General features: G+C 35.3%; 3 protein-coding genes across 4 annotated transcripts; all 3 read left to right on the top strand.

The window, feature by feature from the left end:
* Positions 1-1,240: 1,240 nt before the first annotated feature.
* On the top strand, positions 1,241-6,534 carry LOC140978570 (uncharacterized). 2 transcript variants are annotated; one of them, XM_073443729.1, is made up of 7 exons: positions 1,241-1,447; positions 2,594-2,715; positions 3,841-3,910; positions 4,338-4,594; positions 4,822-4,935; positions 5,553-5,604; positions 5,983-6,531. In XM_073443729.1, the coding sequence occupies exons 2-7, from the start codon at positions 2,620-2,622 to the stop codon at positions 6,384-6,386; spliced, it is 993 nt and encodes a 330-aa protein (XP_073299830.1). In that variant the 5' UTR covers positions 1,241-1,447; positions 2,594-2,619; the 3' UTR covers positions 6,387-6,531. The 2 variants fall into 2 exon arrangements, with proteins under 2 accessions (XP_073299830.1, XP_073299831.1); XM_073443730.1 differs by lacking the exons at positions 1,241-1,447; positions 2,594-2,715 and having other exon boundaries at positions 4,162-4,594; positions 5,983-6,534.
* Positions 6,535-7,179: 645 nt separating this feature from the next.
* Positions 7,180-8,985, top strand: LOC140979222 (serine/threonine-protein kinase BLUS1). Its single transcript, XM_073444546.1, has one exon. It carries the CDS (start codon positions 7,288-7,290, stop codon positions 8,767-8,769), a length of 1,482 nt encoding a protein of 493 aa, XP_073300647.1. The 5' UTR covers positions 7,180-7,287; the 3' UTR covers positions 8,770-8,985.
* A 1,995-nt stretch (positions 8,986-10,980) lies between these two features.
* On the top strand, positions 10,981-11,868 carry LOC140978672 (transcriptional regulator SUPERMAN-like). Its single transcript, XM_073443868.1, has one exon. The coding sequence runs from the start codon at positions 11,036-11,038 to the stop codon at positions 11,747-11,749; it is 714 nt and encodes a 237-aa protein (XP_073299969.1). The 5' UTR covers positions 10,981-11,035; the 3' UTR covers positions 11,750-11,868.
* The last annotated feature ends 695 nt before the right edge of the window (positions 11,869-12,563 follow it).

Here is a 12,563-nt window from a genome sequence, read left to right as displayed (position 1 = left end):
TCTTAGAGTCAATTGAAGAACTTTGAATAGAAATAAACAATACATGAGATGAAATTATTTTTATTTTCCTAAGTAGGTTTAGATTTGGAATTTGGTTACCACTTACCACTTTGTGAATGTGCGTGTAAAAGTATGTCGTAGACTGGTGGAATTGGCTGCGAAGGGAACAAATTTGAATATTATTTGGGAATTTTTTTCTTGGTTTTTGGTCAAAATTTTATAAGTTTTCGTAAAGAATTTTAATTTTCGTAATTTTTCTAACAGTTATAAATCAAAATTTTTGTAATTTTTATAAATCAGATTGCTAACCTCAACCATGAGACACACTTTAATTGTTGTAATTGTTCTAACAGTTATCAGAATAAACATTAATCGATACAAAAAACTAAATTCTTAGAGTGTTCACTTGGTTCTTGGGTTGCACATCTTTCCACGTCAATGCTCATTAGAACTCGTATGTCATGCGTCTCCTGGACGAGGGCTCGCCATCCTAATTAGGCTAGACAAATAGAGAAGAGCTCGCCCATAGGGCGAGACAACACTTAGAAGTTCACCTGCTAAGGGCGAGCCTCCTCTTTTGTTAATTTAATTGGTAGTACTTCACACTTCTAACTCATCAACACATTTACAACTCCTTAATTGACCTCCTTAATTAACACGTACTGCTACTCGACTCATCCCTAGCTCCTTATCATATCCTCAACTCCCCAACTCGTCAGCTCATCATCAATTCCTTAGAATATTCTTAGCTCTTTAGCGCATCCAACACTCCTTAACACGTACACCATTCCTCACTCCTCACACTTCATAGCTCGTCTCCTTACCTGTCACACTTCCTTGCTCACTTCTACACTTATCGCACCTCATAGCTCATCTTCACTCCTGTCACCTTAGACTTTCTTTGACAGTGAGATCAATCAAGCGTTCAGATGAGGATTTAAGATATGTTGGCACCTACACGACGAAATATATAAGAGAATTTCTGGACCTTCATTGTCCCTTAAGAGATTTAAGCTTGGTTCTGAGCTATGTTTTGTCATCGACGAATATGGTCGCTCATTCTCTGGCTATCTCTTCCCCTTTCATTTTGTTTGAGAACTTTTATTGTTTGTTGATAAATCTTGTAATCATGAACTTTGATTATTTATTTTAATAATACAAGTTTTACTGTCAAAAAACAATATCATTTCCTTTTCTTTTTCTTTTTTTTACTTTTTCTTAAAATATATATACTCCGACGCTTCAAATCTAACGTGGTCGGGTCTTCAAAATCACCCGTAATCCTCGGGTCCCCTCGCCTTCTCTGCCATTTAAATGCAAAGCTTATTTATTTCTTCAATCGAATCCAGATATCAGAGCGGAGGCAATCAATCTGTTTCTTGTGTATTTTGTGTGGAAATTTCTGGTGTGATCAGAGCGACTGTTGTGAATCCTTCTTTGGCTGTTTTAGGTTGGTTTTTTGAAATTTCAGACGTTATTTATTCAACTATGCATCGACACAACATTAGTTTTTTTTCTTTCGTATTTCGCAGTAAAATACTTAAAAAAAAAATCGTGTAGGTTTTTTTTTTTTTTTTTTTTTTTTTTATCGAGGAAAAGATATGTTTAAATAGTTTCATCTTTGTTTTTCATAACATGTTTGGATCCAAAATTTGTAGGAAACAACAGTTGTCAGAAATGATTTTCTTCCTTTTTGTTTGCAATCTTACTTGGATTCAAGTTAAAAAAAAAAAAAAAAAGGAAAATTCTAATATAATATTTCTTTATTCGATTATCAGAAAAAGTTCAATGAAGTATCCTTATCATGATTTGACACATATCGGAAAGCCAATTTTTTAAATTTAAAATGGTAGATTACAAAAACATTGATATATGTCTCTTTCTTTTGACGGGGACATTCTTTTCAACTTCGTACTAGTCTTGTGGTTAGCAATTTCATCAAAGTGAGGCATGACAGTCATTTAAACTTTGTACTTCGTTATTAATTCCCATAAAATGCTCTAATTTATTCTCACTTGTTCGAGACATGTCAAGCAAATTTGACGTTTATTAACAGCAAGAGAAAGTAATGGAGTAGGATTTGAAGTGATTTTGTATAAGATATTTTTTTTTATGCATTGGAGGATGGATTTAATGCTTTCCAAATCGTGTGCAAAAGAAATAATTAATTAAATGGTAACTAAGAGATATGGTTGTCATTCACCCCATGCCTTGCCTTGTCGTTGGACATAAACATTAATTAAATGGTAATTTTTATTACATATTTCAGAAATAGAATGCATGGAAGTTTAGATTGGATTTTCCGTTCTAATAGTATGTTGAATTTTATAGTAGAAATAAAGTGAAAAGAGAATGCGACATAACACAATATTTATGTGATTATTTAAATAATATCGAATCTGATCGATTATTTGTATTCATTTCTCTCTCTGAATTTAGAATAGAATCATATCTTCTAATAAAGTTAAAGTATCTTTGGATTAATGTAGTAGGAATAAGTAAATCAATGTCAAATCATATCAAAGATATGATACATTATTAATCGTAATAAATATTAAATTTGATTCGTTGTGGTATTTATGGATGGATGCACAGAAAACTTCTTTGCCAAAATTTTTCATGGACGAAAAAATCAATCTACCTTTTAAAATAGGAGACCTGGCTGAAGCAAGGACTTTCGAGGATGGTTTTCGCGGTGCATGGTTTCGATGCAAGGTAAGGTTTGTTCTGATCCGTATTGAGTCTCCTGTCATGTCTTCTGTCCTTCAGTAGTTTTGGTTAGTACTTTCAAGTTTAGACTCTGATAATTAGCTTTTCCGGGTACACGTATTTTGATAGTCACGTTGGATGCTTCGAAAGAAACGGAATCCATCCATCCATTTTGATGATCGCATATAATATATAGCACCTCTTAGTTTCAAATACCATCTTAAAACTAACCAATTTTTGGTCTTATTATGAGTTATGCTTCTGGTTCATTCCTTCAAGCATAAAAGACCATCCACTCCTTTGGACATTGGAAATAATGTTACTTTCTCTTTGCATATCGTTTCTTTGTTGCTAACATCTGGTTCTTTTTTTATTGTAATTTTCTCTCTTTGTTAGTTTGCTTTATCGTCTACGGGAACTCTGTGTTCTTTCCTTTAACAGAGAGTAAAGAAGAGGTTTTTGTTGCCAGAAACTGTAATTTTTTTAATTGATTGTATCTGCTTATGCTTTATCCCCTTAATGTAACAGAAAATACAACTGAGATGAGTTACACGTTCGTGATTTGACCTCATACATTATGAGGGCCACAGATTAATAGCTCCTTTATAAGGCTTTTTTATTCTTAAGATATCTGAGATGTTATTTTTTCTGCAATTCAAATGTAGGTAGGACTTTTCTGCTCAATCTTATGCATCATTTCACTCTAGGATGTTTGTTTTCCTTAGGATTTTATTACTTTTATAATGGTTGGATTCCGTCATAAGTAGAAACTTGTCCAACTCCAGCATTAGAAATCCTAAAATTAAGTTTATTTAAGATTTTGAGTGGTTGTGTCCGTGAAATTTTGAATAGTCCTCATATTTGTTGATTGATGATGCTTGTTATTTATATTATGCTCTCAACCTTCGATTTAAAAAGTCTGAGCTAAAATCTTGTAGCATGAATTAAGAAAATGTTGCAACTGTTTTGGGTGTTGCTTGCAGTACTTTTCCTCTTCTGGTTTTGTTTGGTCTGAAATTCTTTTCCATTCAATTGTCTTCTATTGAACAATGTTGACCAGATGTAAGTTATAATTTGCAAAGCCACACCACTCTTTTCTGCTATTCACATGGTTTCAATTTTCTTTATCAGATTATAGAGATCTCCTCGAGAGAAGGGAATATTGGGCATGTCTCAGAATATTATGACTTCCCTGATGAAAGTTAGTATCTGCTGTGTACACTTTTATTGACATATATTTTCTCCTTGGAGCAGATTTTATGTAATGCGTCATAAGTGTATCCGCCAAACTTTTTGTATCCGCCGGAGGAGTAATTTTGATAGTGATAAATGTACTATTATTGTAGTGTTTCATGATTATGTGGGGAGGAATTTATTGATTTCTATTTTTGTCATTGGAGCTGTCATTTTGGAAATTTCACTCTGTCATTTTGGAAATTTCACTACCTTTAGATCTATAATACCCATCGAGTCCTGAAGTGTGACCAGCCAGGCTTATGTGTCTGCGCAGAGATGAATCGAGATATGTTGGATGAAAAATATTTAATATGAGTATGTTCAATAAATCATTGTGTGTGCTCCGCTCAGGTGATAAGCAGACATGACTACTTTTCAATTTCCAATCGCAGAACTGGAATGGACTGAACTATATCAGATGACTCCTTATCATGCGGAGAGAACAAGGGAAAGAAAAATCGAATTGATGTTCCGGGCACCCTACCCACCCATCTACCGTAAAAGCCAAATGCCTCTTGTCAGTGAGATTTCAGAGGTGACAGTGACTGTTGATGATGCATGGAAGGTCGGGGATTTAGTGGACTGGTGGACTACTAATTGTTATTGGTCCGGGAGAATTATGAGGTTATTTGGCAATTGCAAGGCCATGGTAATAATTGCTGATGTTTTTTTTTTCTGGGCTTGGCTTATGATGAAGTTTTTATTTCCATCACCAACTGATCCAAGAATTTCTTGGGGGTGAAGTATAAAAGCATTTATTTGAGGTTAAGGGCTAAAATATTTTTTCATTAAGTTTTAATAGATTTTATGGTTTTCTTTTATTGTTAATGCACTAAGCACTAACTAATGTTTCTATTCTGGTTACTGTAACTTTAGCTTAAGCTGAAACAACCACCACTTAGTGAAGGTGAAACCTATAAAGTTCTTTTAAAGGATGTACGCCCATCTCTAGATTGGTCTCCAGATCGTGGTTGGACTGTGCCACCTCAGGTTTGTTACTTTTGGACTGCCTGATTTTTGTTGAAGCGTAAGTTGAGTCTGACATTAGAATTTAAGTTGTGAATTGCTTGATCAATTCAGATTCGCAGCGGCTTAAATGTAGTGAACTTTTATCGTTTCCTATATCTGTGTCAATGAATCTTATATTGTTTGTTTCCTTACGTGGTTTCCACGTATAATTCTTATAGAAACTCGAGTTAATGTGAATAGAAGCATTTACAGCTCTTTATTTTCTTGTTTATGGATTCATTTCAGCTTTTTTTTTTCGCTTCTGTATGTTTCATTTTCGGCTTTTAATCTTTTGCAAAAAGCTCTATTCCCAGTTTCAAATTTTAAATTGGTCTCTTATCCTTTATCTTGTATTGTAAATTATAGTTCTGTCACGCTGTTCAATTTTGGGAGAATGACATGAAATAATGCTGTGAGAAAGTATCATTTCTTGGTTTTTTTTTAAATATTCCATTTTTGCTATTTGATTGATCCAATCGCTGCTTCTGATAACTCAAGTCTTTGGGAGGTCATGTGCAATCGTGTTATATTATGTCGTCATGCTCATTTTACCCCTTTGTAGCTTCTTGAAGTGTGTATTTGTTTTCTGAGCATTGCAGGGTGGGAAAAACGGTCGTGTTTGTGCTCGGATTATCGAACCTCGAAATCAAGGTAAGATCACCCATCCAGAATCATTTTTGCCAGTAAAACGTAACCATGTTAGAAAGATTTAGTTTGTTAGGTGTATTTGGTTTTAAAAATATTAACCAAAACGAATTTGACACGGGTGTCTTTGACTTTGACCACAACACTTGAACCAAGAAAGTTGAGGTCCTTCCATTGTTCTGCTGATTTCCTAGATACAGAATTTGGATGTGAAATTTAACAAGAATCTGATTATGTTGGGGTCTTAAACAGTGTGAGTCCCAGACTATTGGACTCAAGTTTTCGCACGAGCCATTTGATCTCACGTTACTAGATTTGTGGAATCGTATTATGATATCTGCTTTCGTACTTTAATCTGGATTTTAATGCTTCCATTTTCTAAAGCCCACGAAGTACGTCAAGAAACCGTGCCTGGCAATAAAAAAGATGAATCAGAGGACAGAAGAACATCACGAGGTTCTGAAGTCAGAAGAACGCTAGAACAACCCCAAGTTCCCCATAAGAACCATGGAGCTGGTGGAGGTGTCATCCAAACACAAGGTTCTGAAGACAGAAGAACATCAGAAAAACCCCCAGTTCCCCAAAAGAACCATGAAGCTGGTGGCGCGGTTGCCCTCAACTCCGTGGCGACCGATGCATTAGAGGCTGCAATAATGGACTTGGAAGAACTTGTAAATAAGGTCAAATGGATACAGAATATTTTAGAACACGGGGTTTCTCTTCCTGATGGTGTGAGGCCTGAATGGGAGTTTGTGGATCAGTCTCCCGCTTCTTCCGCTCCTAAGTAAATTTCTCTTTTATATGGTGGTGAAAATTTCAAGAATTCTCAGTAAACTGTAAAGTCGATTTTTTGTCCCGTAAACGACTTGACGATTTTTTTTTTTTGCATAAATATTAAAAAATTGTAGGGTTAGATGACTGTCTACCGCCTAAGCAACGTCTTTTAGAACACTGATATTTGTGAATATATTTATTCAAGGGGTGTAATTTTGCGTTATATAAATATTTTTTCCTTATCTTTGTATTTTATCTGATTTTTAATTAATAATTCACAACTTTAGATGCTGGAATTGAATTAAAAATACTAATGATCGTATAGTTTTACATAGAATAAAAATATAATTAATTTTTTTTAGCCATAACAATTATTTGTGTAAAAAAAAGTATGGAAAACTTTTTAAAAATCATATAATATTTAATTTATAATAGCACTAGTCACTATTTATCATTATTTTAGGAAAATAATATAATATTTTAATAAACTAAAGTTGGTAGTGATTTGAAGTCACTCGTGCCTTATTGATAGTATTATACGTAAAAATTGGTAACTGAAATAGAATTAATTTATTTATGAAATAAGAAATATAGACTGAACTTCTCTATATTTCTTCCTGGTGCTTAATTAAACAGTTGAGAAGCTGCTCTGCTCTCTATACGTTATTTTCAAATCAAACAGTTGAGAAGGTCACATGAACCAAGCTTATTTTCTACAGAAAAGAATTTCACACGAAATCCGCGTAATCCTTCACCCTTTTCTACCCATTTCTTCCTTCTTCCTCTTAATATAAACCTGTCAAATAGACGCATATTCAACGTCTCATTGATCCCTTTTCACTCAAGAAATCAAGTACGTGCGAATAATATCAAGGAAAACACCAAAATCCAGAAAAGATCATCAAGAACACGAAGATGGAACACAAAGAGAAAGGAGCTGAAGATGATTCAGGCGGAAATAATCAGTATCCTCTTGACTCAAAGTGCTACGAAATTCTTGATGAAATCGGGAGAGGAGTTAGTGCAATTGTGTACAAAGCAATATGCATTCCATTAAACTCTTCAGTTGTCGCCATCAAAGCCATCGATTTGGAAAAATCGAGAGCAGATTTAGATAGCGTCAGACGCGAATCCAAGATTATGACGCTTCTGTGCCACCCAAATATCCTCAGAGCTCACTGTTCCTTCACTGTAGAAAGCCAACTTTGGGTGGTGATGCCGTTCATTTCCTGTGGTTCTCTACAGTCGATTATTTCTTCTTCATTCCCTGACGGATTGCCCGAGCCCTGCATCGCGACGGTTCTTAAAGAAACTTTGAGTGCCTTATCATATCTACATGGGCAAGGCCATTTGCATAGAGACATTAAGGCAGGAAACATCCTGGTCGATTCGAATGGATCGGTCAAGTTAGCGGATTTCGGGGTTTCGGCCTCGGTTTACGAGTGGAATTCTTCGTCTATGATGCTAACTGATGTGGCCGGGACGCCATACTGGATGGCACCTGAGGTTATACATTCACACACAGGGTACAGTTTTAAGGCTGATATATGGTCTTTTGGTATCACCGCAATGGAGTTGGCACATGGGAGGCCTCCATTGTCTCATCTACCACCTTTTAAATCGTTGATCATGAAAATTACGAAGAGGTTTCGGTTTTCTGATCATTATGAGCAGGGTAAAGATGGAAAGGCAAAGAAATTTTCGAAATATTTCAAAGACATGGTTGGTTTATGCCTTGACCAGGATCCTTCAAAGAGGCCATCTGCGGAGAAGTTACTGAAGCATTCTTTTTTCAAGAATTGTAAGGGGAATGATTTCTTGGCGAAGAACGTGTTGCAGGGATTGGCAAGTGTTGAAAAAAGGTACAAAGTGGGAAAGATGCAGAGGGAATTTTCACTGAATAAAAGTGGTGACGCCGACGACGACGACGACGACGATGTAAATGCAGGTGATTTTTCGCTGGAAAATGGGAAGCAGAGAAGGATCAGTGGGTGGAACTTTAATGAAGAAGGGTTTGAATTGGAGCCTGTTTTCAAGAACTGTATAGAAGGTGATCAAGGAGGTGTGAAACAGGTGAGTTTTGAAGAAGAAACAATGCTTCAAGAAAATAGATCGAATTTCGATGGGGGCCGAAATGATGGCGGTGTTGACAAGGGAGTTGTTATGGACAGTTTGCTTCTTTTGAAGAAGAATTTGGATTGTCAAATGCAAGAGGTTGTGCAGATGATGGCATTGATGCGTGGGGAAGAGAGTGTAGAGATGATGGGGGTCAGCAGGGAAGAGCAGATGATGCAGGAGATTGAGGAGTTGAGAATGGAGGTGGAGAATGAGAAGAAGAAGAGGTTTGCATTCGAGATGGAATTGGAGATTCTGAAATTGCAGCTCCTAAGGAAGTAGTTAAACATATGGTGTAAATCTTAGATAGTTTGGGATACGACATATTTTGGTGAATGTAAGAAAGGATAGTTTACCTTTAGTTGCAGTGACTTCACTTGATGGTTTATCATCGTTAATGTCTATTTCTTCATTGAGATAGCCCTATGATTTGGATATAAAAGGATGGGCCTTATTCTTCAGCTTAGCCCATGCTATTATACCAGAGTATCATTCCTATGCCACTTCATATTATAACAATATATCATGCTATAAATCAAAGTCAGAATAATTAGGTGTAAGGAAATTATATTTAATAAAGGGGATCGACTAAGCTCATAATATATACTTATGAAATTATATATAAATTTTAAGAATTGTTTTCGATCATCGAAACATCAACTTATATGTAATATTAACTACCCACATAAAATCTTTCTCTGACATAATTATTCTTTGTGGTCGCTAGCTTCTTAATTATGTGCCAGATAAATTGTGAATGATTTTATGCATACAGAAATCTTTTTTAGAAAAAGTTTAAATTCATATTTAAAAAAAAAAACATATGAATTTATACCATGAAGACAATACCTGCAATATGGGCAGTATTACCTTAAAAAAGTGAAAGTAGAAGTAGCCAAGGATGGAATCACTCCATTGGCCACCAGTCATTCACTAAATCTGAGCTAAATAGGGCACAATCTTTTGTATGTTCGTGGGTTCTGAGAAAAGCTTACTCTCTTTTGAGTGAGAAAATGGTAAGCAAATCTTGGTCACTGAGATATACTTTTCTCTTGTGATCTAACCAAGGTGTTTGTATTACAAATATTCTCCAAACGACAAAGATTTTTGAATGAATTTTCGGTGTCAGGGAACAACGTGAATATCTACTTATTAGTAATCATTGCGATTCATATAATTCGCAGTTTTGGCTCGCATTCATCATAATAAAGTCGTCAAGTATCCTCCTCAACATATGATATAAATATATCTTCACTAGAATTGAACTATGCACCTAAAACCCTCAAATCTAACACACACACATATCCCAAAAGAAATAAATGCTTCTTTTTGAAATGACAATCCTGATAACATACAAATTGACAGGCAAAAAAGCTCTGAGCCAGCTGAGAGCATACATAACAAGCAATATGCCTTTAATTATTTCTATCATCTAATTAAGGTGGGGACCATTCCACTCAATACATTCAATAAATGATGTCAAGTCTATGTAGATATACATACACACACACACGATGATAATTGTATCACACATATAAAAATTATGTGGATGATTATTACTTGAACAAATCCTCAGAACTCAATATTTGTCATTTATTCTCCCAAATTCAGACCGTAGCACGCTTCGGTTAACGATGGAGTTTCCCATCTGAAGTTTATATACTTTTTCAAGACTTGTGCATCTTCAATCCACAGTTAAAATTTAGCAACGGCGTTTGAAGTTTTTTCCTTCGCTATTCAAAAGTGTTGCAATTTAAAACGTTAAACAACTATATGTTTGACATTCTAATTAAGCATGAGATTCGTTGCCTAAAAGTCCATGCTATGGATAAAAACTAAGCAAAAATGTAACCAAGAATAAGGACATACACTAGGGCAAAAACTTGTGTGAGACGATCTCACGGGTAGTATTTTGTGAAATGGATCTCTTATTTGAGTCATCCATGAAAAAATATTAATTTTTATACTAATAATATTACTTTTTATTGTGAATATCGGTAGGATTGACCCGTCTCACAGATAAAGATTCGTGAGACCGTCGACCTACTCCATACACTAGACGTGTTTCCCCAAATGGCATAACTTGGGAGGACGAGGTTGTACAATTAGTGATCAGTAGTGGCCAAACATAGGGAACATGCACTGCCTAATTCCATCCAATCACATTCTCGTTTGCTGGTTTAGAATTTGACGCGCTCTGTAAATTACTCATCACACCATCTGATCAGCAATCTTACAAGTCCTCTAAAATAATGATATTTAATTTTCAAGAATATTCCAACCTATATTTACATACATAATTATGATAGTGCTTTCAATGTGGCACAAGGGTCACTCTAAAAATAAGTTACTGAAGAGTTAGAAGTACGTAGTTAAGAATTCCAAAAAAAATTAAAAGATCGCTAGCCTTTTTTTTTATTTAAAAAAAGCTACCTTTCTCTATTTATATCACGATCATCCCTACAAATTATTGCCGAGTGATTCTTCCTTCTGTCTGTGTAGCCTTTTGACACTTCTTCGCACATTCACAATTCTACATACACAGATAATGGAGCTATCAAGAATCTGTATGGGCAGAAATACGAAGCAGCAACAAAGAAACAATATCAACAATAGTACTACACAAAGAATCCAAGAAATGAACGTTTACAAGTTCAAGGGAAAATGGGATTTTTGCCACGAGTTCAAGAACCATAAAAATGCTGAGGATAACTCAGTTGGAGCTGGATTTTCATGGCCTCCAAGATGTTATTCATGCAATTTCTGCAGAAGGGAATTTAGTTCTGCTCAAGCTCTAGGGGGACACATGAACGTTCACAGAAGGGACCGAGCAAGATTGAGGCAATTTTCTCCGCCGAAGATTATCCAAAATCTAGATCCTAACCCTAGCTTGAATCCAAACCCTAGTTCGATGTCATCTCACTGGACAAGGTTTCCTCATTACACTTCTCCATTACCTCCATTCTTCCCTTCTTCACATTCCCGTTTCTCTTCATGTTTAGATAGTAATCATGCTAGTATTGAGAGATCGAGGCAGGAAGGTGTTTTGTTTGAGAACTTGATGAAGCCGAGCGCAGGGGATTTGATGAAGATGGAGAGTCAGAAAGCCTTTAACAGTGTCGAAAAGTTTGGTTCATTTGTTTGTGAAAAAGGGTGTGAAAATGTGAAGAAAGATTTGGTGAGATTGGACCTGGAGATTGGCCTGATTAGTCAGTACTCTCATGCGGAACTGGATTTGGAACTTCGACTAGGGTACACTTAAAAAAAAATTTCTGATATATCATGATTTCTCTTGAGCATATTATATTGTTAGGTGCATGATTGCTTTTAATTTCTTTCACGAATCTAAAGAAACACGAAGATTTGCTAAGCTAAGTTCTTTTGGGTGCATGTACGTATATCCTATCTCATTAATATATTTAAAAACACAAGAATTGCAAGTGTGCCTGAGGTCCATCGATGCCATGTCTATCTATGTACCTGGCCTGGTCTCACTCAATTATTATTACGCCCTATATGAAAATTTTCTCACCACCTGGCCTGAACTTTGGAGGCTGAGTCCCCAGGAGGCACTCAAAACTCTATCGTGTTCGTGAAAATTGATTTAGGTTGTGTTTAGATTGAAAAATATATTCAAATATATTTTTATTGTTTAGAGAAATAAGATCATAAACTTCAAGTACACATATTACGTGTGAAAGTAAGATGTATATTTAATATTTGGTTTATTGTTTAATTTGTAAACAATAAAACTATATTCGAAATACATTTATTTTAAATTCATCTTTCGAAACACAACATTAAAGAATTCAAATAACAGTTCAACTTTTTTCTCTAAAAAAAGAAAAACATTCAGTATTAGAACTAATTATTTGGTAGTCTAGGTGATTTTAATATGCATTATGGGCCAGTGGATTGATGACATCCCCAAAATGGGATGGTATGCATGTTCCCGACAAGTTCTTGGTGTCAAATGGCATGATGACATTTCCTAAAACGGAAGAGAATGAAATGAAATATTTTGGTCAGTTTCAAAAGCATTACAGAGAATTGAAAGAGAAAGAACTGTCTTCATT

This window comes from Primulina huaijiensis, chromosome 6 (genome assembly GCF_012295235.1).
Source record: "Primulina huaijiensis isolate GDHJ02 chromosome 6, ASM1229523v2, whole genome shotgun sequence".
NCBI lineage: Eukaryota > Viridiplantae > Streptophyta > Magnoliopsida > Lamiales > Gesneriaceae > Primulina > Primulina huaijiensis.
Note: the sequence above shows the minus strand (reverse complement) of the source record. Positions and strands in the feature narration are given on the sequence as shown.

What these genes read in the sequence shown, in the direction of transcription:
- LOC140978570 (XM_073443729.1), top strand. Translation starts at nt 2,620, where the DNA reads ATGGACGAAAAAATCAATCTACCTTTTAAAATAGGAGACCTGGCTGAA. An exon ending in GTGCATGGTTTCGATGCAAG is followed by an intron (nt 2,716 to 3,840) that starts GTAAGGTTTGTT and finishes TTTCTTTATCAG; the next exon opens with ATTATAGAGATCTCCTCGAG. An exon ending in GTTGGACTGTGCCACCTCAG is followed by an intron (nt 4,936 to 5,552) that starts GTTTGTTACTTT and finishes TGAGCATTGCAG; the next exon opens with GGTGGGAAAAACGGTCGTGT.
- LOC140979222 (XM_073444546.1), top strand. Translation starts at nt 7,288, where the DNA reads ATGGAACACAAAGAGAAAGGAGCTGAAGATGATTCAGGCGGAAATAAT.
- LOC140978672 (XM_073443868.1), top strand. Translation starts at nt 11,036, where the DNA reads ATGGAGCTATCAAGAATCTGTATGGGCAGAAATACGAAGCAGCAACAA.